The 27,747-nt window shown below is 43.5% G+C and overlaps 1 protein-coding gene across 5 annotated transcripts in view; it reads right to left on the reverse strand.

Moving 5' to 3' along the window:
- nrxn1a (neurexin 1a) overlaps window positions 1–27,747 on the reverse strand; it is a gene marked incomplete at both ends in the record, with an annotated part of 59,943 nt that overhangs the window by 14,655 nt on the left and 17,541 nt on the right. For 3 of the 5 annotated variants that reach the window (XM_080517680.1, XM_080517681.1, XM_080517679.1), the window contains 14 exons: window positions 272–445; window positions 1,622–1,812; window positions 2,613–2,994; window positions 3,316–3,438; window positions 7,176–7,202; window positions 8,346–8,549; window positions 13,786–14,038; window positions 15,139–15,269; window positions 16,238–16,385; window positions 18,295–18,519; window positions 18,694–18,765; window positions 20,776–20,937; window positions 22,763–22,786; window positions 24,019–24,320. In XM_080517680.1, coding sequence (XP_080373806.1) covers window positions 272–445; window positions 1,622–1,812; window positions 2,613–2,994; window positions 3,316–3,438; window positions 7,176–7,202; window positions 8,346–8,549; window positions 13,786–14,038; window positions 15,139–15,269; window positions 16,238–16,385; window positions 18,295–18,519; window positions 18,694–18,765; window positions 20,776–20,937; window positions 22,763–22,786; window positions 24,019–24,320 — 2,418 coding nt within the window. Of the gene's footprint in view, window positions 1–271; window positions 446–1,621; window positions 1,813–2,612; window positions 2,995–3,315; window positions 3,439–7,175; window positions 7,203–8,345; window positions 8,550–13,785; window positions 14,039–15,138; window positions 15,270–16,237; window positions 16,386–18,270; window positions 18,520–18,693; window positions 18,766–20,775; window positions 20,938–22,741; window positions 22,787–24,018; window positions 24,321–27,747 lie in introns of all 5 variants that reach the window. The other 2 variants (XM_080517677.1, XM_080517678.1) reach the window with 2 other exon arrangements.

The following is a 27,747-nucleotide window of genomic DNA, read 5'->3' on the forward strand; positions in this document are numbered from 1 at the left end:
GTCAGCCAAACAAAAAAGCAAACAGGCAAGTTAAGTTAGATGGTTAGTCGATGCACACAGATGCCTGTGAACTGCTGAAAGAGTGGAGAAAAAGTGCAGAAAGACTGAGGAGATGAAACGAAAAAAGAAAAAAAAAATCACATCTCAACCACAAGGAGCTTGGTTAGTGGGTTACCTTAAAAACAGAGAGCATGAGTTAAATGAAAACTGAAAGAAAAAGGCAGTAGGGACATGGCGACTGAACGGAGCTGCTGTTATATTTGCAACTCACCTTCACAACCTCTCTCCACTTGTCCCATGGTTGCCAAGGCATCGGCTAAAAGGTCCGGGAGGCGGCCATTTAGATCAACTGTTGCTAGGCAACCCTGAAATCCCTCCCGTGAGTGAACCAGCTTAGGCAGGTCTCGGTACATCTCTTTGGAAACACCCCCAATGTACAGATCGCCTGTCGAGGAGAAAATATTAAATGGCAGCAGCGTGAGCTGATGCTTCATTGTTTTACGTGACTACATCAGTGGTGATTATCTTCTCTATGGTAGTGATGGGTGTCAAATCCAGGTCCTAGAGGGCCACACGCCCGCATGTTTTGAACCTCTTCCTCCTGATTGTGACATGTGGCTCATTAGCAGGCTTGGTGCTGTGCTGGCTGACACCATATTCCTGATATTCATGTTAGTTGGTGCACTAAAACCCTGCAGGACAGTGACCACAGTGACCAGCGCTGTAATTATCGAGTGGAAAACCTGGAAAGTTAGCAGCTACAGCTATAAATACAAATGCTAAAATACTTCTAAATATACGGAAATACTGCTAGACATGAAATAATGTGGCAGGTTTACATAGATAGCAAATTATGTTTATTTAGAATAAGTTCGCTCCATCACCGAGTACACACCATGTGGGAATACGATTACTCATGTGAACGTATGCCAGTTTGCCAGTATTTAGATGACTTTTTCTCCCAGTTACTCATGAACGCACCATGAGATTCAACACTTTTCCTCTAGTTTAAAATTTCCTCTTTTAAATCACAAGACATGGTTTGGTTTGTTTCATCTGGACAGCGGCCTGCACCATAAATGAACACAGTTTAAAATAGCAGGGGGCCAGCGAATAGTTCGCTGCAATATTTAGCTGCACCATTCGCTTGATAAATTTGAGCTAATTGATTATGCATGCTGCTGCCCGTTAATTTTCCAGGAAATATCGATAATAGCTTTTTTAACGAGGGCCAAACTATGAAAAAGTTACCACTCTCATGTGGTGCCAGCTACTAGTGGGAAGAGGTTAATGCTGCTTAGTGCAACGACTCAAAACTGTGAGGAATGGTTAGGTTAGGTCGTCTAAATGTAACGCAAATCACCTCCAAACACATCTGCCATGCAACACTCTGCTACATGATTCATTTACTTGTACTGATTAGAATATAGATATAAGCTGCAAATTAGTGAGCTTTGAACCGGCTGGTACATTTTCATTGTTTTTTTTTTTTTTTTTTTTTTTAAATAAATACGTGACAGAGGCATGAGTCTTCTTATGTTCAAAAAGCTGCATTTCCCACATGTCAATTCGTCTGATGAAATATTCTGATTTGCATCTCTTGGCGTGCACGTTTGCATACCCTTTAGGTCGAGGTTCTTGGCACCCATGGTGGTCTGCGTGGTGACTTTGGTGTCAATCTTGACTGTGTGGAGATTGTTTGTGTCTCTGGATATGTGCACGTTGTGCCAGTGGTTGTCATTTAGAGGACTGTTAGAGTTGCCCTTGATGAGGTGGGCTCCGTTGCCCAGGTCAGAGATGTAATGAAGGTAACTGGAGGGGGAACAAGAACAGTAGAGAGGCGGCCGTTAAACAAGTAAGAAAAGAAAAGACAAATTGTTTTTTTTGTGGCGAAGAACAACACAGGGTCATAGACTTGTGGACATTATTGTCTATCTTGTTGAAGGTTTGATTGCAGCAGTGCAAAGACGCTGCTGGACTTGTGCATTCTTTACCTTATAATCAAGATTTCTTATTTTTCTCTGTTCATCAAGGACAATCTTAATAGTTTATCCATGAGAGGTGGAAAAACGGAGCATGCATTTACATTTCTGTAGGTGAGATGTTGTGGATAAATGAAATAGCATGTTTAATTTGTTTACTTGTTCATTTGATTGTTATATTGTTATATATTCTAGTGGGCATGAGCAGAAGGAGAGAGAAAATACAATCGGCAACAAGCTCAGTAAGGGGTTGTTTCCATGAAACTATTGACAGAAATACTGTTGAAGTTTTTGCTTTTATGGATTCTCTCTGAAGGAGAGAAAAATAATGATTCCTTACCTTGTCATCTTTTGAGAATTTATTTCTTAATCAATTTGTTAATCATAATTTGTTGCCTCCATCCCAAAACATGAAAGACAACTAATTTTCTGAGTTACCAAATATTTTCTCAAGCAAGCTTTTTGTTGCATCCACAACTACAGAGTTGGTGGAACACTCTGTCTTGATGAAGACAGTCACACTACTATTAGTGGTTGTCACACATATTGCTGGGGTCTATTAATATACGCTCATTATTGCACTGACTCATATAACATACATTCAACATAACGGTTTTTCGTCCAGCTCACCCTTTAACGAGCTCAACCACTATGAAGTCGTTGCCGTCACCCCTGTTGAAGAGGATAAGACCGTCGGGGGACGTTGTCTTGAACTGCATGAAGAGGTGCATGGAGTAGTAGGCCTGTAGTGTCGGCAGTGTTACGAAGCTGGAGCGGGAGCGGAAGGTGACGGGGTCCGCCACGATGCTCTTATAGCCGATAACGGCGTTGAGCTCGCAGTAGTCAATGTCACCATTCTTGCACAAGTCAATGTAGGGCATGCCGTTCAGCGTCAAGCCCTGAAGGTGGCCGATGAAATTAGAGGGCACGGCAGGCATGAAGCGTTTCTCCGTCACAATACCGGTCTCCACATTGTGAAACTCCAGCTGGGTGTGGTCGCCCGCCATCTGACCTGGTGGCGTGGGGGGGTAAACTTCAGAGGTGAGGGCTATGGAAAGCAGGGTTTCAAGTGGAGCTGTGTAACGACAAATCTATAATAATACTGTCATAATACAAAGAATTGCATTGCCAGTTATGATTAGGAATTATTAATTTCACTTACACAGGTATAGAACTTCTTTTAGAAATGAAATAAATCCTCTAACGTGGGTCTAATGGAGCTATAGTATGTTATGTAACAAATCAACCAACAACTTATCATGTTTAAAACCCACAAACCAAGTGAACAGTGTTATTTTAAAGAGATAATACTGAACTGAGCTGCTGTGGTTACCTTCTACGGGCTGCAGGTCGTCCACGGTGAGTTTGAGGCTCTTGCCACGCCGGACAACCCTCACCGTGTGCCACTCATTATCATTGAGGCTCGACCCAGCAAAGATGGTCTCTGGGCCTTTACCTACACATAGCCCAGAGCACCGTTAACATTACGAACAAAGAGGTCAGGAAAGACAGAGAGAGAGAGACAGAGAGACAGAGAGACAGAGAGAGAGAGAGAGAGAGAGAGAGAGAGACAGGAAAAGAGCACCAGAAAAAAGAAAGGCGGAGATCAAGGTAGGGTGAATGAAAACTAAAAGGATAGGAAGGGAGGAAATGGAAGGTAAAAGCAGGAGGAGGGAGGGACCATACATATTCTGGGGAGACAATCACCTCTGTGTCAACACACTCACACCGCTGACAGACAGACAGGTCTCTCTGCAGATATACTGGAGTGACAGATGATGTGACACAGACAGACAGAGATAAACATAAAAGGATGCTTCAGGGTGCCAAAGATGGAGACTGTGAGTCACAACAAGCCCATGCTGAGACAATCCATCTGTGGACAGATCGCATCGCCATGATGACCACCTACAACCCACACATACACAGACAACACAATCGTACCCCTTGGCTGAACACTCTCTTCCTCCCCACATGTATATTGGTCGGTGTTCCTCCGTGTAGAAGCTTCATGTGTTTTTTGTTTTTTTTTGTCTCCACCAGCGTGCAAAGCAGCTGCGAGCCTCTTGGTGGCACCAGAGGCACAGCAGAACATCAGAGCGCTCTCCAAGGTGCTGATGTGCAGCAGAATGAAAGAAGCTGAGCTGTCCTCTTATGATGTCTCTCTCTCTCTCTCTCTCGCTCTCTCTCTGCCCATCTACCAGCTCATATCTTCACATAGTTGACTGCACACATTTGACAGGCTGACTGTTCCTAAAACCTCGGTGTCCCCTTGCTCCGACTCTCTACAAGCACCCCACCAACCTTGAACACAACACCCGCCACCTCCTCAACATACGCACACGACGTACACCCCTTCCTCCTCCAAGCCCTTGCGGTTTGAGGAGTGTGGCAAAGTCTGCTTACTGTGACATATAGGAGGTACTGATGGGGGAGGTGAGAGGTAAACTGACCCGAACGGAGTCTGCTGCAGAAAATGTCAAGCGGGCCTACATCAATCATGGAGGCACGCAGGCACACACACACACACACACAGGTGAAAGGCTGAATACGGTACACACAGGCCTGCTGACATGCAAACATAATTAGATAAATATGAGAAGTCAATCACAATGGATTGACTGAAATGTGTCTGCGTTTGCTGATCTAAATGTGTGTGTTGTGCATTTGGAGAGGAGGCAGGGTTCCCCTGAGGAGACTCAGCTGTGCTCCGGGCATGAGCATCTCATCCTGTTACCATGGATCACTGCTTAGCAGTGAGTAAGGGAGAGAATACGTGTATGTATGTGTGACTTCTGTGTGTGTGTGTGTGTAGCTCTTTTTTTTTTTTTTTTTTGCATATGTAACTAAAACTCGCAGACTGAGTTGACTGATGTGCGTGTGAGGCAGTGATCTGTGTCCACCTGGGAACCGAGAGGCATGCATGCACATACGCATGCCTCCCTGCACACATAGACACACACACGGGTCCATATTGTTTATAGGGTTCAGGTTTCAAAACGTCATTTTTGGGGACCACCCTTTATTTTCAAGGGCTGAAAGCTTCTCAGAAAAAGACTCATCATGTGGGCCAAAGAAGCAGTATTGTCATAAACAGAGGTGGGGATTAAGATGTGTAAAGAATGAAGGCTACAACTGTGCCCCACTAACCATAAACTGAGCAACTTTTGTGTTTGGGTCCTTATGAATAAACATTTTGGACTGCTATGAATTTCATTGGTAAATTTACATTGGCTTTCAAATAAGCCAATAAAATAAAAAAAATTATGAAAGCTTTCCTTTTCGGGTCCCTATGATGTCTTTGTGTATACAGATTGACGCACACGCACACGGACACACATACACACACACACACACACACACACACACACACACACACACACACACACACACACACACACACACACACACACACACACACACACACACACACACACACACACACACACACACACACACACACACACACACACACACACACACACACACACACTGGTGCCAAGTCTAAGTCTAAGCTTCTCACAGTCAGCAAAAAGTTTTTTACTCTGTGAGGCTACAATTTAAATCAAAACCATGAGAAACAGTCCAAGAGAAAAATAATAATACAGGCTGTTTGTTGCAATTGAAATGCCACAAGCTATTAAAGATTATAATAGCAGGATAATGAAAACAAAATAACAAAAAAGCGTTTGTTGTTTCATTAACTGGAAATAACAAATGGTTTTTCTGAAGGATAAGCCTCAAATCTCTCCCATGCCGAGGCTTTTATTTGACTGCTGAGTGGACTATTTCAGTGGCGCCTGGCCATTAAATAAATTTCCCCTCCCTCTTGAATATTATATGTATAATTTATTGAATGCTCACAGTGTGCCAGAAAAGTGGCTGCCTACTGAAATGTTCATTGAGACAACTGGTCTAAAATTGGCCGGCAGACACGCGGGATAGCAACAGTGCTGTGTGGCTAGTAGCGTTTCTATGGCAACTGCAGTCGTCCATTTCACCACCTCTTTGCCGTCACAGAGCATTCGCCACTCTACCGCTATCGCTCTCTCTCTTTCGCTCTGCCTCCCTCACTCACTTGCTTTCTCTGTGGTCGTGACAGAGAGAAACTCCACGTGAGGGAATTAAACTTCATCAGGGATTCAGCTCCACTCACAGCAGCATGAGCAGAAACACACACACACGCACACGCACACGCACACGCACACACACACACACACACACACACACACACACACACACACACACACATACACACACACACACACACGCACGCACGCACACGCTCGCTCACCCTCGCGCTGAAAAACACACCCAGAAAACACACAGACACAGATGGGCAAAGAGAAGGTATCACAAAATGCACACCCACACACACAAATATGTACACATACACACCATATCCACGAAATGAAACACAAAACAATCCCCCATGTACAGTTTAGAGAGAGACAACGAGCAAACAAAGAACCTGACAGACGTTGGGATGAAGGTGCGACAGAGAGAAACAGAGTCTTTTTGTCTCTGGCATGAAGGAGAAGTAATTAGCCCGCAGTTCCGAGCTGCATTCATCCACCAGCCGCCGCTCTCTGCCTCTTTAGCTGCAGCTTATCTGCACACCTAATTTCACCTGGACGCCTCGCGCTCGGATTTTGTTCATATTCTATTTTTCTTCTTTTCCCCTCCCACCCTCCCCCGCCATCCTCGCTTCCATCTATCCTTCTTCGCTAAAATGGCCGACCTGGAAAACCCTGGCCCTCAGCAAAAATCACACCTCTCCTGCAGTGTAGCTGAACATGCAGCCACTGACACGCATATGTGCGCCTGCCTCCGTCCAACACACACACACACACACACACATGCACGCACACGCACACACATCTCCACCACATAGACACATGGCACAAAGATATGTTGAATAAGAGATAAAGATCAAATGGACTACTGACACGACAAAGAGAGTGAGAGGTAGCCAGACAGACACATTAACAAAAGCGCACACGCACACACACACACACACACACACACACACACACACACACACACACACACACACACACACACACACACACACACACACACACACACACACACACACACACACACACACACACACACACACACACACACACACACACACACTGAGAAGGAGAAGGAAGGGGGAGGAGTTAGGTGAGATGGAGGATCACTTACTGGCTGTACAGTTTATCCTGATACAGTCTGGAGGGAGAGCAGAGCAGAGGGTTAATGCTGCACACATTCACATACTATCCACGCCCTGGGGACGCACACATCGACACACCCTGCACGCTTAGATACAAACTTGGACACACTGCTGAGAAAACACACACACACAACACTCTCCTTTAGCACAAATAGGCCGTGTGTTTTCTTTCAACAGTGTGCAGTATATCAATTTTTAAATGTTACCGGCCTCCCCCACTCCCCCCCCCCAAAAAAAAAGGTTTAATTGATTTATAAAAAAAAAAAAAAAGATCCACAATAAAACGGGAGGTTCTTTACTGTTGAGAGTTACAGGTAAGAGAGCAATGTGTCACATCACGGGCAGCATGCTCTTTGGCTGCTCTGGTCTGAGCGACAGCTTCAGTCACCAATCACGAGCACTGGGAGACTGAGATGGGTCATGTGTGTTTGTCTAATGACACTGGACACATCCCATTATTTTTGTCACCCACCCAGAGCACAAATCTCCTCAAAGGTTCGGAAAATTCAGCCCCATTCTTCGGCCTGTTCTCTCGCCCACAATGCCTTGGTGTGTCGTGTGGCGTCAACCACAGAAAAGACGTGGCTGCAGACAACCAGAGACCAACACATGCACCCCTGTGTAATGCCATGTGAGTGTAGTAGACGTTTATTGGGAGTGTGTGACTGAAACAATAGAGGTTGACCATGTGTTCAGCTGTTAAATAGTGACATGGAAATGCTTCCCTGCTGTCATGTGTGCAGTGTGCTGTTTGTGCGTGTTTTGTGTTGAAGATGGTGGGGATGCACAGGTCTGCTGGGAGTGAGCAGAGAATGCAGCTTGGGGGCTTGACCCTCTGTTCGACACACAAACAATAACCTTCAACTGTATAAGCGCGAGTGTAGGTGTGCCATCCATAACCTGTCTGCCAAACCCTGCGGAACCTGTGATTACTGTTGTCTGGGTATGAATGCAGCACAATTATGTCGGAGATTTACTCTGAAGGGTGTAACTTTATTTAACAGAAAGAAAAATGTATTAGTCAACATTTGATGACGTTTCTCTGTGAGACTAGCCAGGAGGCCAGTATCAGCTGCATTCCCCTGACAAGTAATTAAGGTGCTGTTTGAGACTGTACATGTTTGCGTGCGTGTTCGTACCTAGGTTGACAGTGAGTCGGACACGGCCCCCATCCAGCTCCAGACGAAGGGTGTCTGCCGAGTTACGGGATGTGGTTGCCATGAGAACGCCATAAGCCCGCTGGGAGCGGAAGCGTAGCGAGACGTCCTCTGCCTCGGTGTGCATCGCCACAGGCAGCTGCACCTTCATAAACTTACTGCCGTCATACGACAGGATAGTGGCATCTGCAACAAGATGCAGGTAGAAAGAGAGAGAGGGAGGGAGAGATAAGGAAAGAGAGAGAAAGAGAGCGAGGGAAACAGACGGCAAGTGATTGAGAGAGGAAGGGAGGGAGGACTTGAAAGCCGGGCGGAGGAAGACAAAAGATGACAGTACAGCAAAGTGTGGTGGGTAGAAACAGCAAACATGTAAAAGAAAGATGATTGACAGGGGGAAAAAAAAACCAACCTAACTCCTGAGGTGGGAGGAGACAAAGGCAGCTCGACAGTGTGTGAATCAGATTTAAACATGACGAAGTGTGTTGCGGCGTGGCTTCACTCCCTCGTTCCCCCGCCACGACATGTTGAAACTCAAAACCTCCTTACAAAATTATCCCATCACTTTCCACTCTTAATTCATCATCACTCCCTCCGCCTTGCAGAGGAGGATGTAAAAATAGCTGCAGCTGGTTGGCTGGCCCTATTATCCGGTTAAATCAGAATGCACGGTGGTGAGTGTGTTAGCCACCGTCATTGACATCCCAGACCCTGGAGTCATAATGTAACAAGCTCAGGTGATCCCGCTTTAATGTCTTTTGCATACTCATTTACATATTCATAATCTTCTCTCGCTGCTACCTGCTGGGGCCAATCCCCGACTGCTAAACTGTTTACCTCCGAGGACCCTGTTTTTTATTGGCCAATTACATACACAGCTAAACACACTCACTACACCCCTGTCTTCATCTCTCTCTCTCTCTCTCTCTGTTTCTTCTTCCCTTCTTCCTATGTCTCTCCACTCTCCTCTTCCTTCACTCTCGCTCCATTTTGCTCTCCCTGTTTCTGTGGGAGACGGTCGGAGCCAAGGCAAAAAACAAGAGAACAGGAAGAGAAGGGAGGCGTCATGAATACTGATGAGCTGAGGAGGAGGGAAAGAGAGATGTGTGTGTGTGTGAGTGTGCGCGCGCGTGTGTGTGTGTGTGTGTGTGTGTGCGTGCATGTCAGAATAAGTGAGTGAATTTAAGTGTGAACAGAGGAGGTTTTAGTAAAGTGAGAGCAGGGGGGGAAGAATAGGGACAGAGCAAGTAAGGGGGGGGGGGGGGGACTCTTGGCTTAAATGCAAATGAACCCTAATTAACTTGAGGAAAAAGGGAAAAAAGAAGGTAGTTGACCTGTTCTATCGCAGATAACGTAACTAGCAGCCATACATGCAGCCGTCAGAGCGTGCACGGACACACACGTGCACATATTTCTGATACAGCTGACTAAACTCTCCTCACCCAAGCACCTGACTCACTGACCAGGCAAGCAGAGTACAAGGAGGAAAGCATGGAAGCCCATTTATGTCAGGAAATGAAAAAAAAAAAATAGACTCCACACTGGCTATGTCACATACTGTTGCATCACTTAATGCCTGTAGCATGTAGCTCCAGATGGACCGTACAAACTGGAGTAGGAGCAGAGATATAGTCTATATTTTCATTTGTATCAATATTACCAAGAAAATAGGAGCCTTAACACACATTTCTAAATGCTTTCCAACTCCGAGCAGATGGGGACAAAATTTCAAAATTAATGTAGGCAGGATTTTTATTTGTAGTACGATGCAGGTGTGAAAAAAAGGAGCAAAGACCAATGATTCCTTCAAACTTAAGTTGTTAATCATTGTTAATATATTAATCCTTGTCTTAAGTTCTTGTTTTTTTTTTTGAGAATTGTTTTGTTGAGTTCGGTCCTCCCTGTGTCCATCCGTTCCACAGCTTGGCTCCTTATATTTCTTGGGTCGAGGTCTCATGTCCTGTTATTTCCCTTGTGTTCCTTTTTAATTTTGTGAACAGGTATCTTGTCACGTTCCTGTAAACTCCACTCACCTTTGTCTCAATTTCTGCTCACGCTCTGTCTGCTAACCCAGCCATGTCACACCTGTTTCTACTTCTTCTCTAAGTGTATGTGGCCATGAGCTCTACATCACGTGTGCATGCCACCGGTAAATGTAGTGAACCAAGAACCAAGCCTTCATTCTCGTAGCTAGGGGAAGGTGTAGTGTGGAAGTAGCTCAGACTGTGAGCGAGCAATAATAAAATGTTAATCTAGTAACAGCATTTAAATACGTTAAAGGTCATTTAGAACAATATTTCATTAACACCCTGACATCAGACGGTGTAATTTCAACATTCTTAAACATGGGTATTATTCTACTTACATGGGCCATGAATGTACAATGAATATACTTCAGTGTGCCAAAATTACAACGTTTTCTCATGTGTCATTTACATGCGCAGCCTTCAGGAAATAACAGACCTAAGCAAACCAAGCATCAGACCATTGTTGTTGTCATACTTATGTACAAGGAAAGACCTTGATATGGATGGATGGAGGAGGAGGAGGAGGAGGAGGATGTGGAAATGGTCCAGCATTTTACCTCCTTGGAAATCTAAAAACTATTATTTTGATGCAACTTTTCAGTCCTTGAGGGCCTAAACATCTTCTGGCTTCAACATCCCTGATTTTATTGAGTGGCTGCTCATCAGGCTTTTTGCAGCACTTTTTCCCCACTGTCTTGTCCCCCCCCCCACACCCCCCATCTGCTCCTTCTCAATTGTAGTTTTGCTTTCATCTGGAAAGCAAAACTACAAAAACTTTGTTTTCAGTGCCTGAGTTTTATTTCTGGATGACTGCCTTATTGAACATCACTTCCTGTTCTAATTGTACCTTCTACTCAGCGTTAGTTGCCTACAGTTGCTGAAAATAAATCTTGGAAAAAAGATTTTCTCTGGAGGAGCTCCAGCTCCAATCTCTTTGTGTCCTCGCGAAGCTTGCCGTTTTAAAATCACTTTCTGTGTAGTAAAAACACAACCACTACCAGGACTTGTTGTTCTTTATAACAATGTGTTTGTGTGTGGAAACCAGGGATATGACTATATCCCTGGTTCAAGCCTGGAGTGGAGGCTTATCTGTTGTGAGTTTACATGTTGTCTGGACATTCCAGTTTATGTTTGAGTTTTATTCTTCACTCTAAATTGAACATTTATGTAAGTTGTAAGTTGTTGTAAGTTATGTGGTTGTATGTTGGACTGATGGCCTATCCATGGCGTACAACAGCTTCTTCAGCTGGAATTGTCTCTATTATAAAAGTTGGAATGGCTGAGATTCCCAAAACATTTGCATAGGACCATGAATATCTATATGATGAGGAATTCTATTGATATATTATTGTCACTATCAATTAACTTAATTAACTGAGTCGTTTGGGATTCAACAGGGTGAAGAATTCTATAAAGTTAACCAGTTTTTCCCCCAAACCTTGTAGAAACCACAATAAAATATTCACATTCATAAAGATGAAGCATATTTTTTTTTATTCATACAAATATGTAAATCATAGCAGCTACTGGTAATTTTCTGATAAGATAATAATAAATGATTGACATTGCTTGATTACATTCTTTAATATTTTCTCCTATCATCTATTAATTTGGCCCTTTCTTCATTTTGACTAAAAAGTAATAATCCTGGTACTAACTACTCCCATTTTATTAAATTAAATCTATATAATGATAAGCCTTATTCCCCTCATTATAATCTCCCCTTAAATGTGTGGTTATAAAAAAAAAAAAAAAAAAAAAAAAATTCTCAAGAGCGTGACAACCGTCTTCGTTCGTTAAAGGAGACGCAAGGAACAAAGGAGGAATGAGAGAATGAAGGAGGGGGGAAAAGAGAGGAGGAAACCGCAGGTAGAAGGCATAAACATGGCCAATCACTCTCTCCATCTGCTTCTCCATCTGTGCTTCCTTTAATCCACTGAACCACCAGTTAGTGACCCCTCAATGCACACAGAGAGCAATGAGGAAAGACGTGGACGGGAAGACGGAGGGAAGGAAGGCAGACAGGGTGCACTGCTATGATAAACATACACTGCGGATGTTTGTCCTCTGAAATAAAACATTTTCATATCAACACCTTTCAGAAAAACGCGTGTGTGTGTGTTTGTGTTTGTGTGTGTATATCTCCCGTTAGATGATAGTACAATCATCACTTGAGACGCATCAGCAGTTGTGGCACAAACAACATTTCTTCTCTTCTTCTTGTCTGACTCCATCTCGCCTCTTTCAGCGGGCCTGTATCAGTTCCTCTGCCAATCTCTTCCTGCTTGCCATTTCTCTCTCGACCTGAATTCATACCTTTTCTCATACCTCCCCCCCCCCCCTCAGCTTTCGTTTTTTTTTTTTTTTTTTTTCCTGTCAGATTTTCTGTTTCCGTCTTCCATCCCTCCTCATCTCCTCACCGGCTGTCATGTGGCGGTTTCGGCCTGGTGATTCCACCCCTCCGTCACAGCTCCTGCTCACTGCTTTCTGCACATTTCCTCTCCCATCGATTCCCAGTCACTGCATCCACGGCAGCCCAATGCTTCTTTCTTCCTCCCGCCTCTTCTCCCTCACCTGCGTTTCCCACCCCTCTTTCCCTGCCTCCATTTAACTGCTCTCCCTTTGACACTGTAAATGTGCAATTTTGAATTGAGAAAAAATAAATAAATAAAAGATACGGGATAGGATAGAAAAACCTGCACTGCTATTATTTTGATCGTTGAGGCAGCAGACTTTTTTCTCCCGTCCTTAATTTCCATCTGCATCTCGCCAAGCAGTGTCTGACGTCTCCCCGCTGTTCTCATCTTATCTTTAGCTATCAGCTCAGAAGTGTGTGTGTGTGTGTGTGTGTGTGGGGGGGGGGGGGGGGGGGGGGGGGGGGGGGGACCTACCTCAACTCATTTTCACCAGTTTTATTTTAATACTCTAGTCCCATTTTTATCTACCATAAATTTTTATGAGCGTACGTATTTAGCGCAATCGAGTAAGTACTATCAACCTGATGTAATCGGTTAGGATGGGGCTTTAAAGGAGGAAAAGCGTAACTCAAAGGTATAATGAATATAAATTTTACTGCCCAATATAACTGATGATCGTAACATATTTTCAGCTGTTGATGGAGTTATTTATGACTTTGAGATTTCTGAATTTCCACCCGACACCATCTGTCTTCTGCCACTCGTTCCTTTGGCATCACTCAATGTTCTCAATCCAAAAAAGCAAATGACAAAACCGTCATTATGACTGCCTTCTGCATCATGTCATATTAGTTATTTTCCCACAAAGAAAAAAAAAAAGAAAAAATCTTGCTATTTGGTGGCTTTAATTAGCCGGCGTGTGAAAATGAGACATCTCTGCTTTCCCATCAGTTTTTCAAAAGGTGTTCTCGCCGCTCTCACCTCTCTCACAGGAGCGTCCCAGGTAGCCCGTGCCGGAGCAGTCGCAGACGTAGCGGTTCCAGCCCTCCCTGCAGATACCGTTGTGCTGGCAGGGGTTGGACAGGCACTGCTTGGGCGGCTCTCGAGAGCACGAGGGCTTTACACCCACCGCCCTCTGGGCCTCGGCCAGCCGTCGGATGTCTTTGCTCTGCCCGTCCACAAACAGGTCTCTGATGCAGCCGACGTAGCCGTAGTTCAGCAGCGCCGTCCACACCTAGTTTGTTCAAGACATGAGGCGTGTTCATTGTTAAAGCCTCCGGCAATTATTCACCTTCATATATGATTTGGCATATCGCTCACCAGTGTGAAAAATAACACATTATGAAGTGACTCTGACATTGAAATTTGTCCCAGTGTCACAATAACGCACTACAGAAACGTTACCTCGACACGACCTGTCTGCTTGTTTGTAGTTAAGCTGTCCAGATTACAGAGTGACTTACTATCTGTGTCTGTAACTTCAGTTGAAATCACAAGTCATGAATGTGACCCAAATAATGCTGACAGCTCAACTGATGTGACACAGCACTGACAAAGATACACCTCTGTGCGCAGTCTGTTCACATTTATAGTAGGAGAAAGAAAATAGTAAAAAAAAAAAAAGTAGTAACTGTAATCTAGTTTTCATCTTCAGTAACTCCCTCAGCACTGATCCTCACACACATTTTTATTTTTCAAATGATGACTCTATCATACAAAATCGTAATTTAAAAACCAAAGAAAGAGTAATCTATTACCTATTTAAGAGAATATTCTGCCTTTTCAAGCTTCTCATGGATCCTTTTATTAATGGAACTGTTGAGTAGAAAAATCTCGTTCTCATTTAAAAAATATCTATATCATGTTTTATGGAATTATATTTCTTTAAATCCCTGATTAGGCTGACTCATGAAATCAATTCATGATAATATATTCTTGAGTAGCACTGTCATCACAGTTTCTGTTAATTAATCGTGTGATAAATAAAATGCAAAAAAGAAAAAAGGGTGAAACAAGTAACCATCATATATTAGAATCTTTTGAAATATCAATTTAAGTATGTGCCAATAATTCTTTTTTGACGAGTGATTAATTTATTAATCTTGGGGGGGCCTTCAGAGTTACTGAATAATGGCAGACACGAAGAAATAATTCCATCATTGATTATTCTGTAGGCGAAAGCTGCGCAAGCAATTTGCCGCATTTTTGTTAAAAACTAGCTGGAATTTAAATTCTGTTTAACTCTTGCTTACAGTTTTTTTAGTCAGTCTATAAACTGCTTGTTGCAGCTATAAAATCAATCATTGTGTGTGGTACCGGAAATAACATGCAAACCTCTGTGGGGAAGATGAGTCCAGCGCGGTCCTCCGGGAGACCCCCGAGGTACAAGGTGTCATCCAGGTCCAGGATCTCGCTGTCCCCCGGGGCCGTGTACGCTGTTCTCACACTGTTCACCGAGATGGTTCCTGAGCAGACGTCAAAACAACTTCAGTCACCCTCGGCTCGACCATCCTCATCACAATCATCAGGCGCAATCAGGAAAACACCCTGTGACCCCGGGTTCATCACCGCTGATGGCGTGTTCAAGCCGCACCCCCCTGTGTTTCACGAAACATGACCTTCAGCGTGAACATCCTCATCATAATCACCACTGTCTTCACCACCATCACTATTATGACTGCTATCCTCATCCTCATCATTTCTTTCTCCTCCTCCTCACCACCTCCGCACTGCTGTATTCAGAGGCAAGGCACTCCTGAGCCATCATGTAGCGCCTTTAAGTCTGTGCCGGGTTTAAAAGTGCTGCCGTCAACATTTTGTCACCGATAAATCATTAATAGATTTATTTTTAGACATTAGTAAGGTTACAGTACACAAACAAGACCCCCCATTGAGGTGACTGGCAGCCTCTACTGAGGGCTTCTCAGCTGGTAATTAACAAGGTCTTGAAAACAATAACTATATACTGACAGCAGGCTGATTACCACATTAAAAAAAGAACAGCTCTGTACCTGTACTGCAGATGAAAACTTCCTGAGAGACAGGAAAAGCCACTGGGCATGTACTATGCACTCCCAGTATTTGCAACAGGAAGCACGGGTTTCATAGAAACTATTGTCATGACAATATACAGCATTAAAAACCAAAAAAAAACAACAGCTTTAATTTTAGCCACAGTATTACAGTAATTATATCAACACAACAATAAACTTGACTCTGCTATTGTGTATCAATCGTTTTCAAATGGTCCATACAAAACCCTTAAAAACAAATTTAATAAACACAGTTAAATTGAATACAAACAGAAGGCAGATGGCAGTCAAATGGCCCAGATACAACGTTGTTTACTACTAATTGTTTAAGTACACCGACTCATTATCCGCCACTTCCTTCTTATGAACCCTTGCGGCGAGCTCTGGCGTTGTGAGCGCACCTGAGCGTCCGTCCCTCTGGAAGTCCACGTGGTACCACTCTCCGTCGTTGACTTTTCTGTCGATGGCCTTCGTCTTGGTGGTTCCTGAGCCCATGTCCAGCAGCAGGTACAGGTGACCGTCCAGCATTTCAATGGCGAAGAAATCCACCTGTGTGACCAAAAATTCAAAAAGCAAACCGGGAATTTCAAATTCTTGATTCCTAGTAGGATGGTGATCTCGGAATATTTCTGCATATTTACTTATTAACTTATTAACCCTTGACTCCTTATTATGCAAGAGACCATATTTGATCATTTCTGTAACTCTCAATGTTTTGTTCTGTACTAATGGCAAATACTTAATATAAACAAAATAAGTTTGTTTATATAGCAATGACCTATTTTTAAACATACATCTCAATATGTTTAAGTCACATTTAATATCGTTTAACACACTGCATTGTATTGCAGTAGTAATTAATAGCATATATATATGATCTTAAAGGAGGATTAATATTCTTTTAGAGAATTTCTCGCTCAAAATGTTTACATTTGTGGGATTTTGGGTCAGATTGGGTCAGATTTCTATTTTGCAAGACATTTGATCATTTCGAAATGTTTTTCAACCACACCCTAGGGCAGAGATGTTTAATTTGCAAATATTTTATTGAGTGTTCTCTAAACAGAGCTCTTAAAGGTCAACAAAGGATTCGGAAGAATGCAAGCAAAAATGATCACAGCCTATTTTTTGACTCTGAAATCTTAGAATTGTTTTCTGAATACTGTGCAAAGAATTTACTTTGTCTCAATAACATCTAAACTTCAAGATATTATGGCAACAAATAGATGGTTTCCAAAAAACATTGGCGATCAGCATGCTTTCCTTCTCGTCTTCCTTTTGATGCTTTATGTCTTTAAACTACATTTGAACAACATAGGGTCACATGGATCAGATAAAGTCTTATCACCTACCTCCTTTTCAGGCATGTACAGATGTGTGAGGTATGTGTGTGTATGTTTGTTTATAAGTATGTGTGGATGTACTTAAACATAGATTATCTATCGAGTTGTATCTGTGTATATGCCAAATGCCTGAAATTAATTAATTAATTAATAATAATAATAATAATAATAATAATAATAATAATAATAATAATAATAATAATAATACTTTTTTTTTTCAAAATCACAAACGCCTGGTAGTCGAAGACTGCAAATATATATTTTGTCCTGAAAGTGTAGGTATTAGATGCAGGACAATGGGAAATCCTAACAATGTGACAGCCAAACACTAATGGCTGAGCAACTGGGTCTTCAGCTCTTGTGTCCCAGTCAACCATCAAAGGAAAGCAAAGTGTTGAACCAGGAACAGTTCGGTTGGTGGCTGAGGCACATTGTGGTCCCATAAAAATGCCACTTCACAGCTTTCAGGACTAATGGGATCTTCTGCTAATATCCCGGTGCCAGATACCAGCGATCACCTCCACAGAGGTGACGGCCATTATGACAGCTTCTATTTGAGGTTATGGTCCTTTAAATCCTTCAAGCATTGGGGCAATGATTTATATAACTATTACAATTCATGTGCTCAACACTTTCGCTCTTTTATAATCATACAAATAATATTTGAAATAAATACAAAAATATTTTAGATTCCAGCTGAATACTGTATATGATCTACTATTGTGCTTTGCTTTATTTGTGTTTGATGTTCTGTGCTTTGCACAAAGTAAGAACATGGTATAATACTTGTCACATATCAGCCAGTTAGCATTCTAAATGCAAACTTTAGCATTTGAGTCAAACCACCACTTTTTTCAAGGCACAAATTTGAAAGAAATTGCTGTAAAAGTCATTTCTTTTGAAAATAATAATACACTACCCTCCAATAACAGGGATGCAGGTACAATCCCCCACGTCATCTTGTCCACATGACAAAATGTTCTTTAGCAGTTTGTTGTAAACCCCAGGTTGCTCACAATGGAGGTTGTGTGTGAATGTGACAGTTATAAAGTGCCTTGAGATTGCTGGACCAATGAAAACAAATGTCCCACGTTAAGCATAAATATAATTTTCACCTTCACTGCAGGTGGCGTGCGCGGGTCCTTGCGTTGCTGTTGTCGCGGTTTCCCATGGCTGAACAGCATCAAGCCGTTGGGCTCCGTGGTCCTGAAGTCAAACGATATTGATCCCGCCTTCTTTGCCGTCCACTTGCTCAGCGCCACGAAAGACTCCGGTGTGTCAAAGGTCACCGGATCCAGCGTTGCCACACTCTCGCACTTGAAGGACACCACCCCACTTACCTGAGACAGATGCAGGTCAAATTACTTAGAGGTTTTATTTTTGAAAGAGGAATACTAAATTACTCCTTTTTACAGTGGTCAGCCGCAGAAATTAAAGTAAAGAGACTCAAAGACACATGGCTCCTCCTTTAACTCATTGCAATATATATATATATATAAGTTGCAAATGCATACCTTCATTTTCGGGTCTCCTTGCTTAGCCAGTCTAGAAAGCTCTAACCGTACGTCATTGTTCTTGTACACCACCTTCAAGGGAAAAATCAAACTCAAATTTACTTTCGTCTTTATTTTTCATCGACTAATCAGTAAACAAATTGACAGTTGGGATTTTTGTGCTTTTTTGCTAGCTTCTTTAAAGCAAACATGCAGAGAAGCATAATAAGAGATAAATCAGGACCCAAACATTAAAAAAAAAAAAGTATCAAATGAAAATTGGTGGCCGTTACGCCTGTCACATGCAGTAATTGCTTCCATTTTTCCTTGTACAAACCTTCGGCATGAATCTTGTCCCATCACAAAAATAAACAACAAACAAAACATGTAAAGAAATACCAGACCATGAGTGACGCAGAACAGAAAAAGTGGTTTATCACAACGCTGTCACATGCTACTTCATATTTTTCATTCTATTCTATTCTATAGCTTTTGCTTATCCAGTCAGAGCGGTCCTATTTTTTTCACACCGCCCGATTGGAAGTATTAATTGCCCACCACTGGAGTATGACCATGGACTTATGAATCTATCAATCCAGAAATCATCTGTCAAATATAATTTGGGGGCTTATTTTTATATGAAAGCCTCTCCAGACTCGTCTTTTAAAAACTTGCATTTGGCCTCGCCACTTGGATGATCACTTAGACGCGTTCTGTCTTCTCAGCTTTGCTGCCTCTCTCTTTCGTTTCCCTGACACAGTCCACTCTCTGACTGAGCAGTGCGAGCGTTAAGAGTGTGCTTGTGCTGAGCATTTTGATGCTGAGTGAGGCGGAGCACACACAGGCTCTGCTTTATTAATCCAGACCTCGTTCTATGACCCGTGAGCAAAAAAAAAAAAAAAAAAAATTCTCTGTATTGCCTTTTCACCTCCATTTTGAAAAATGTTTTGTATGTTGTGCACTTCTATGTTCATGTGCAGGGCAAAGAGGGCAATTCTTGAAGAGAAGCGCTGCAAGCGTGCAAAACAGTGGTAGCGTGCGGGTGCGCGTATTGCCTCCATTGCATCGATTGCACAAAATCGTCAGGGTCGTGCTCGCTCATGCGTGTGATTCACTGCATACGTCTTAATTTGCGCACATAGATTATCATATCATCGTATTAAATATGTAAATGTGCCAGTGGAGGGTTAACTTTGACAGCGGCAGCCTCATTTAAACACCATCAGTCCTAATGAAGCAACACAGAGTGCATTCACTACCGATACAGATAGCTCTCTGTTTGGCAGATCATCTGTCGGCTTGTTCACTTGTTTGTTTATGCCTCTGTGTGAATCTGTGCGAACGAAAGGAAGGCTCAGACAGGGTGTGTTTTCGATAGGGATGAGTTTGGCTCTGTCAAGTGCTGTGAATCTATACGTAGGTTTATCTATGTTTGAGTCTTTTTTTTATATACATTGTTCCATATGCACACAGCTGTGCATACAGTATGAGATGGATTTTTTTTTGTACGAGCTTGTGTGCGTTAGTGTGTACTCATGAGTGTGTCATGTGTGTGTTTTTGTTCCTGCAGTGTTGTGGCCCATTTCAAGCAGGGTGGATGGATGGAGCATCTCTGTGGCGTATCTAATTAGCATGTTAGTGCTTAGTGCTGTATCTACTCCCTCAACGACACTCATCACTGATTCTCTCTGATGCTGGGGAGTGTGTGTGTGTGTGTGTGTGTGTGTGTGTGTGTGGGGGGGGGGGGGGACTATGAGTATATGTCTGCCAAATGGAAGCATTTCTCTGTTTCTGCATGTATGCTTTGTGATAATACGTGTAAAGTGTTTGCGTGATCCATGACAGAATGGGAAGCGAGAACAGTGAAGGAAAGTGTGAGAAAAGGAGTTTCTTTAAACTCGAGTGTGTATCAGAAGCTGTGCATGACAAATGTATGAAATAGGCAAAATCATTTTGTGGATTTTGTATGAATAAGTCTCAATCATTAATCATAAATTGAAATTCAACCAAACACAGCGTTAAGCTTGTTCTGGCTCATACAAATAGTCGTTTGATTCAACCGCGCTGCCAGACAGAGTGTGCGTTCTCTGCATGCGCCCCCACCTCTTTGAGACAGCCCATGAAGTTATTGCTGACTGGAGAACCAGGCAGGTCAGCTGTGCTGGGGCTCCCTCCCACGTAGAAGAAGTCGTCAGAGCCCAGCATGGTGTAGTCCTCCTGGGTGTAGCCAGTGGTGGTCAGGATGCCGTCCACAGAGATGGTCACCTACACAACAAAGCACAGGGAAAGGACACGCTATATACTCACACCAAAGGCAGCGCTAAGCGCTAGCTAGGCGCTGACCAGCCAAATTAGCCCCCGTTACTCTGGTAACCAATGTATATGCATTCTGGTGGGGAGAAGGCCTGATTGGTTTGGGGAATTGGCCAGTTGAGCTGTTGGGACTTTGGTTTGGTGCAGTTGGATCAGTCCTGACTGTGACTGTGTGGTGTAACCAACAAGTGCTGCCTCTTTGCTTTGCAGGTTTTACTAACACTACGAATGTGTCCTTACACACTGTTAAATGCCACTTACTCAGTTCCCTGCAGTTACTGATGCACTCTAGTCCCATCTACCACCTGGGCACAGTCAAACTACATCGTTTCTCCATCTTCATGATTTTGAGAATTCTTCTGCATCCGACCAACAACTTGCAGGACACCTCAAACCATTCTGCTTAGTGCAGCACAGCACTAGAGAGAGAGACATAACTATCTTCATCAAGCGCAAGAACACTAATTGAACCCTTAACGTTAAAGGTTTTCCACTTCACATCTCTGATCCTCGGCTGCTTCTGTGTTAAGTTTTAAAGATGCAATCTGATTTCTTCTCATACACTAACAACAACTTTCCTAAATGCGTGGCCTTAAGTGATACTAGTGCTCATGCCATTCTAATTCCATCAGCCTATTATGCTGCGTAATAGCCTGCAATTGAAGCTTTCGGTTGTCACTGATATCCAGCTCTGTCACATGCAAGTCACACACTGATATTCTACACTCCATTAATGACCACGCTCCTTACTCTTTACCCTCCCTATATTGTAAAGTCTTTCGCACAGATGGTGCGTATCATCGCCAGGCAAACTTGCCCGGCCAGACAGGTGTTAGTAATTGTCCACAGGCATCTTCGTGCTACACAATAGGTGTTAGTACTATTCACTTGTTAGTAGTTGTTAGTTGTTGCACTGCCGGCAGCCACAGTAATGTTACATGTGTCAGGCCAAGCTGTGTTGGGTTACTGAGGTTAGGGTTAATGATTTTAATGCTGTTAGTAGTTGTGATGATGTTATGTTATTGTGTTGTTGGGGTGAGTTGTGATGATGGTGTTAGTAAGTTAGTGGTCTGGGGGGGGTTTGTTAGATCAGCGAGTCTCGATGAGATGATGCACAGACGAACACACGGATAATCAATGTACACACACGCGCACACGCACAGGTGTTAAGATGGGTTACGGCTCATTCCGCACACACACATTCACTCACGTTAATATATAAGCATGCAGCCTGGTCCTCGCTCTGCATGCAACCACTGGCAAAGAGGACGCAGTTAGATAAAAAAAAAAGGACACGATGAATCAGAGGCGCCATGGAGAACATGCAGTGGCAGAGTGGAGGACGAAAAATTAAAGAAAAAAAAAAGAATTTTAAAAAAGGAAGGGGGGGGGGGCTCTCTATCCACTTTATGGACCAATCAGAGAGGGGAAGGGTTTCTGAGTCACGCCATGCAGGAAGGGGGAAAGGGGCTCGCCATTTGCGTGCAGGTGTGGGATGAGCCAATCAGTGCACGCCTAAATGTCAGTCACAGATTGATGGGGTGTAAAGAAAAAAACGGTAGAGATACGGGAAGAGGAGAAGGGTTTAAAGAAAAAAAGTGGTTGGCATAGACGGAGGAGGGGGCGGGGGGCTTTTTAAGCGTAAAAGATTACCAACCGCATTTATCCTTTTATTGGTTTAGTTTTGATGTCTATGGCTCGAAGGAAATAGACACGGGGCAAACCCAAACTAAGAAACAATTAGAATGATATCTACCGAACAATGGAGTTTGTTTACCATAGCGTGTCCAATGCCTGAGTGCTTTGTAGGAGAGGGGGAGAAAGGAAAGCAAAAAACTGTGAACAGAACAACTTCGGGAACAAAAAAAGGAAAGCGAGAAGGCCTCTGGTGAGGTTAGTAGGTTTGTTGGCGTGGTCTCGCTAGGAGAAGGGCACAGGTTAGGTTAGTAGAATGAATCATTCCATGGATGGTGGTTAGTTTCACTTGCAGGTTAGTAAAGTTAGTAGTCAAGTTAGTACAGACAGGCAAACGGTAGAGGTAGGGCACAGGAAGGTAACAAGCACTTGAGTGCTCGTGACCTTCAGTCTTTCTCTAGTTCAAGCTCTCTCTCATTCCCTCTCTTCAGGAACACGCGCACACGCCCACGCCCACGCCCGCGCGCACACGCACACGCACACGCACACACACACACACACACACACACACACACACACACACACACACACACACACACACACACACACACACACACACACACACACACACAATTGAAAAAGCACTCACCTAGAGCTGTGGGCAGTGCTGGTCTGGTGGTTAACCCACTGTAAACTAAGACCAAAACCTCAGGGATTTTCTCACTACCACAGCATCACTGCAGTTGGACAACAGACCACTGACCGTAGCTTCTACATTGATTACTGTCTCGCTGCGGACCTAAGTCCTTTCAGCTGGCCCAGGATCATCTGCAGCAGTGACTGTGGTTCAAACACACACTGACACTATTTGACAAGGAAGCAAAATGGATCCTGCAACTCACAAACAAGTTCAGATGACTAATCCGTCAATTATTTATCAAATAAACAAATGAATCATTCAGCGTCGTCACTCGGCTTTTGCTAAGTTTCCATTGTTTCTTTTGCCCCTGGCTCTCCGTTGGAGAAACAGTGGCATGAAGTACAAAAAGAGACATACATCAGTGACTGAAAGAAAGTAAGGATGCTTGGAAATATGCAGAAATATCTCATTCAGTTTCAAACTCTAAGAGGTTCACTTCTCGTTAATCATGTGCAAAATGACATAAAATAGATACAAGCTTTTGTCTTTACATATGAGACAAATGACACATTTTTTCCTAAATTACTTGACAGCATATCTAAAATGCGGGTAAATCCATTTCATGTCTAAACCTTCTATTAGTTGCGGGCATACAGTATGTGTTTTATACCCCTTCCTATGATCAGTTTTTCAATATCATAAACTAATTCTCCCCTCGGCTCCGCCGCTCGCACCTTCACCCCCTGTTATCTGGTTACCTGTCTCAGGTTGCGGGTGACCTTGACGTCATGCCAGGCGTTGTCGTTGAACTTGCCGTTGACTGGCTCCACCAAGGCCTCGAAGGCCCCGGAGCCGAGGTTGATGACGAGCGACACCGCACCGTTCTTGAGTGCCAGGTTGACGTAGTCGGCTGACTTGCCGGTGTGCAGCATCAGGCCGTTGCGCTGCAGCGTCTTGAAGGAAAGCGTGATTTCATCACTGCTCGACTGGATGGGGTTGGGCGACAAGTCGTAGCAGAAGTACTCGGAGCCCTTGAAGGTGGCGACGTACTCCTCGCGAGCTGAGAGGGTGAAGGGAGAGGTTTACGAGGAAGAAGAGGAGGGAATAGAGAGGGAGGACAAAGAAGTGTGGCACCGTTAAACTGATGTTAAGCCTTATCACAGTGATTAGCACAATATCCAAGCAATGTTTGCTCTTCCCACACTGCTTTTCACAAAATGCTCAAAGATGATAAAATGGTGGGTGTTCATCAGAGCCGGCCGAGTAAAACAAAAGCTCAGCTGGGTCTGGTTAAATTTGATTCGGATGTGCAGTACAAAACATATTGTTTAGGATGCTGGAAATTTTGTTATTGTCAAGCAAAGCCTCACTGATGCCAGTACTTGGAAGAAACACTTCCTTCCATACCTCTAATCGTACCATGGAGTGGTGTGTAAACAAGCTTTGATCAGTCATGTGGGTTAGAGATTAAACACTGTGGATGTGAGAGAGAGACAGTCGTGAGTCTGGAGCGTTTCAAATACGTTATGAAACCTGCCATCCTCTCTTTGGAGAGAACAGCTGTGCTGGCAGTCTGAAGTGATGTGGTCTTGTTTGACAACATGGTTCATTTCATGATGTTCGTTAATTGCCAGTACGCGCGTGTCTGCGTATGCGTACGCGGTGGCAGTAGAGGTTAGAAAGGTTTGGAGGAGGAGGAGGAGGAGGAGGATGGCAAAAACTGATGATGAAGATGGAGAACAGCAGCCTGCAAGCATCGCGGCAGCCAAAGCGGGCAGGAGTGGCCAATTAGAATTCCAAGTAACAGGCAGGCAGCCAATAGCAACTTACCTTGCACACCCTGAGTGACCCCCAAGGACACTAGACCAAGGTTTTGCAATCCATCATCCTTAAGCTCACACTCACTTATCTGCACTCTCACACCTACTCACACACCAATGCACATCCATAGACGCGCGCCAGCAAAGGACCAAATATGCACACCTACACACACATCTGCGTGCAAAAACGATCATACTACCACATTGGCATGGGAAAGCAGGGGCAACATTATCTGTCTCCTCTCACCCCCCCCCCCACCCCCTCAACCTCACCGAAACATCACCCTTCCTCTGCATCGGCTGTAGTGTTCTCCTCACCACCATGCCTATAGCTCTCACACCTCCCGTTCTCTCGCTGCACATCTCGTTGGCCTCTTTTTCGCTGCTCCGCAGAGCCGCTGGCATAACCACCATCTTGTCGTGCACAATAACAAGGAGGAGCTGAGGGGGGAATTTAATGCACACTAGGTGAAGCTGGAGCAAGAACGACACTTTGTGTGAAACCGCTGGAGAGGAGAGGGTGGAGGAAAGATTGCCACATAATGAATAGACTGAAGTGTAATAGGTTATTAAGGTGGTGGAAGGCAGAGTAAGGAGTGTTGAAATGGAATCGGCAACACTTCAGTTTCTATAACATGGAGAGAATAATGACGAGGAAAAAGTGAGAATTTAGCACAATTCAAAGAGCAATTGTGGCAAATTGTCTTTCTTTGCCTCTGCTGCATGGAAAAAAAATAAAGTGTGAATGCCAATATATGAGTGAGAAACAACATGTTGTTTGCCAGCATGTGTGTGAGTTCCCCCTAGTGTGTGATTCCTTTTCTCCCAGCATGTTAATTAAGCAAGGGTCTGTGCATCTGTGTGTGTGTATGTGTGTATGCATGCCTCAAAAAAATAAAATAAAAAAATGTGCGTGTAACTTCAGGCATCTAAAATTGTAAGCGTGCATGGACAACTATATGCTTTTTGTTTGTGTGCATGAAAAGTGTTGGGGTGTGGGTGGGTGCTGGTCTCTGTAAATATTGGTGTATTGCTGTCAGAAAAGCTATTACCAACTCAGGGCCTCGGGCTAGTCTTTACTGAGAGGAGCGAAAGCAAGGAGGAGGGAGACGCACACAGAAAGCTCCACACATACACGGAAAGAACGGCCACAAATGTTAATACAATCACACATACTCACTGACACACACACAAACAAATGCAGATGAGGTGGTGGAGCGGGGAAAAAGAGAGTGTGGGGGGGGTTGCTCACAATGAGAACACAGGCAGCCGTCCAGCAGCATTCTAGCGGTAATTTACAGAGGTGCCATTAGGTTTCAGTGTGGTGCTCCACCATTCTCTTGCTAATTTACAGACACGTCATTAGACCAGACAGGAGCACATAAAGCATCTCTGCATTGATCTGGAAGCCCTGGCCCGCAAACACTCACTCCTTGTTCTATTACATCATACACACAAAATCCCCCCCACACACACACCCGTCCACGCACACACACACACACACACATACACACACGGCATGCAGGCACACAAATCAGACAGGAAAATGGATACCGGGTGACGCAAACACAAAGAGGACCATGTGTTGTCCATGCATGTGTCCGCTGCGCGGACACACCTAAAACACGCGGGCGCTCTCAAGTGGGCAGGTTGGAGTGGATCTGTTGTAGCTCAGATTAATGGAGTGAGTCAGTATTAGCTCAGAGTAAACAGCGAGACAGACACTGACATACACACCACATGTCACACTTCATCCTGTGGAAAGCCCTGTCGATCAAAGCAACGGAGCCCAGGAGTGAAGAAATAAAGTAAAGGAGGGGAAAATAAACACTCGAAACTAATGGCAATTTCTCAAATATTCACTCTCCTTGGGGTAATTTTAATACTGTAATTTTAACTACTACAGCACGTGTGGAATCAGTGAATTTCTTTAGCTGTGAAAATGCTTTTTCCGTGCCATGAGGTGTGACTGCAGATGTTTTTTTTTTGCTCTTTGACACTACCTGAATAAATTGGGTTTAATGATTAAAAGAGAGGAAAAAGACATTTCTCCAGATGTTCGTGAGTTAAAAGCTTTATCTGCCTGTGCTTTAAGTCATCCTGTCGTATATCCTCAGGTATGAAGATAGTTTCAACTGAAGTGAGTGATCTCAAGATGAAATGAAACTCACTTCATATTCATTCGATTTTTCACACTTTCTTTTCACATAATATGAAGATCTACAGCTTTTTTTTTTTCATCTTGCACGGGATTGGCGGTTTTAGGTCGCGACAAGGAATCTTGTTTTCAACTATTGAGTTGTGTGACCAAAGTTTGGTGTTTATTTGTCATCTTGAAAGTAAACGATGAATCATCCGAATGAGAATAATCAGCCAATCAACTTACCGGTAATTAAATAAATAAAGAATTTTTTAATTGTTAAATGCAATTAATAATCATGCAAGTGGATTTTATTAGTACAATATCTATTGAACATATCCAATCCATTTGTGTGTGAGGCATTGCCACAAATTGTAAAGATGTTTGAATAACTTATAAAACGCTCAATTGAAAAAACTACCAAATACTTTTTTTTTGTTTAAATTTATGGTAAAAAGTATACCTCTCCCTCTTATTTGCTGCTTTGTCCACCTGAGTGTCAAAGAGGAACCGATTCTTGCTCACTG

The sequence above is a fragment of the Blennius ocellaris genome (genome assembly GCF_963422515.1).
Source record: "Blennius ocellaris genome assembly, chromosome: 21".
NCBI classification, from domain to species: domain Eukaryota; kingdom Metazoa; phylum Chordata; class Actinopteri; order Blenniiformes; family Blenniidae; genus Blennius; species Blennius ocellaris.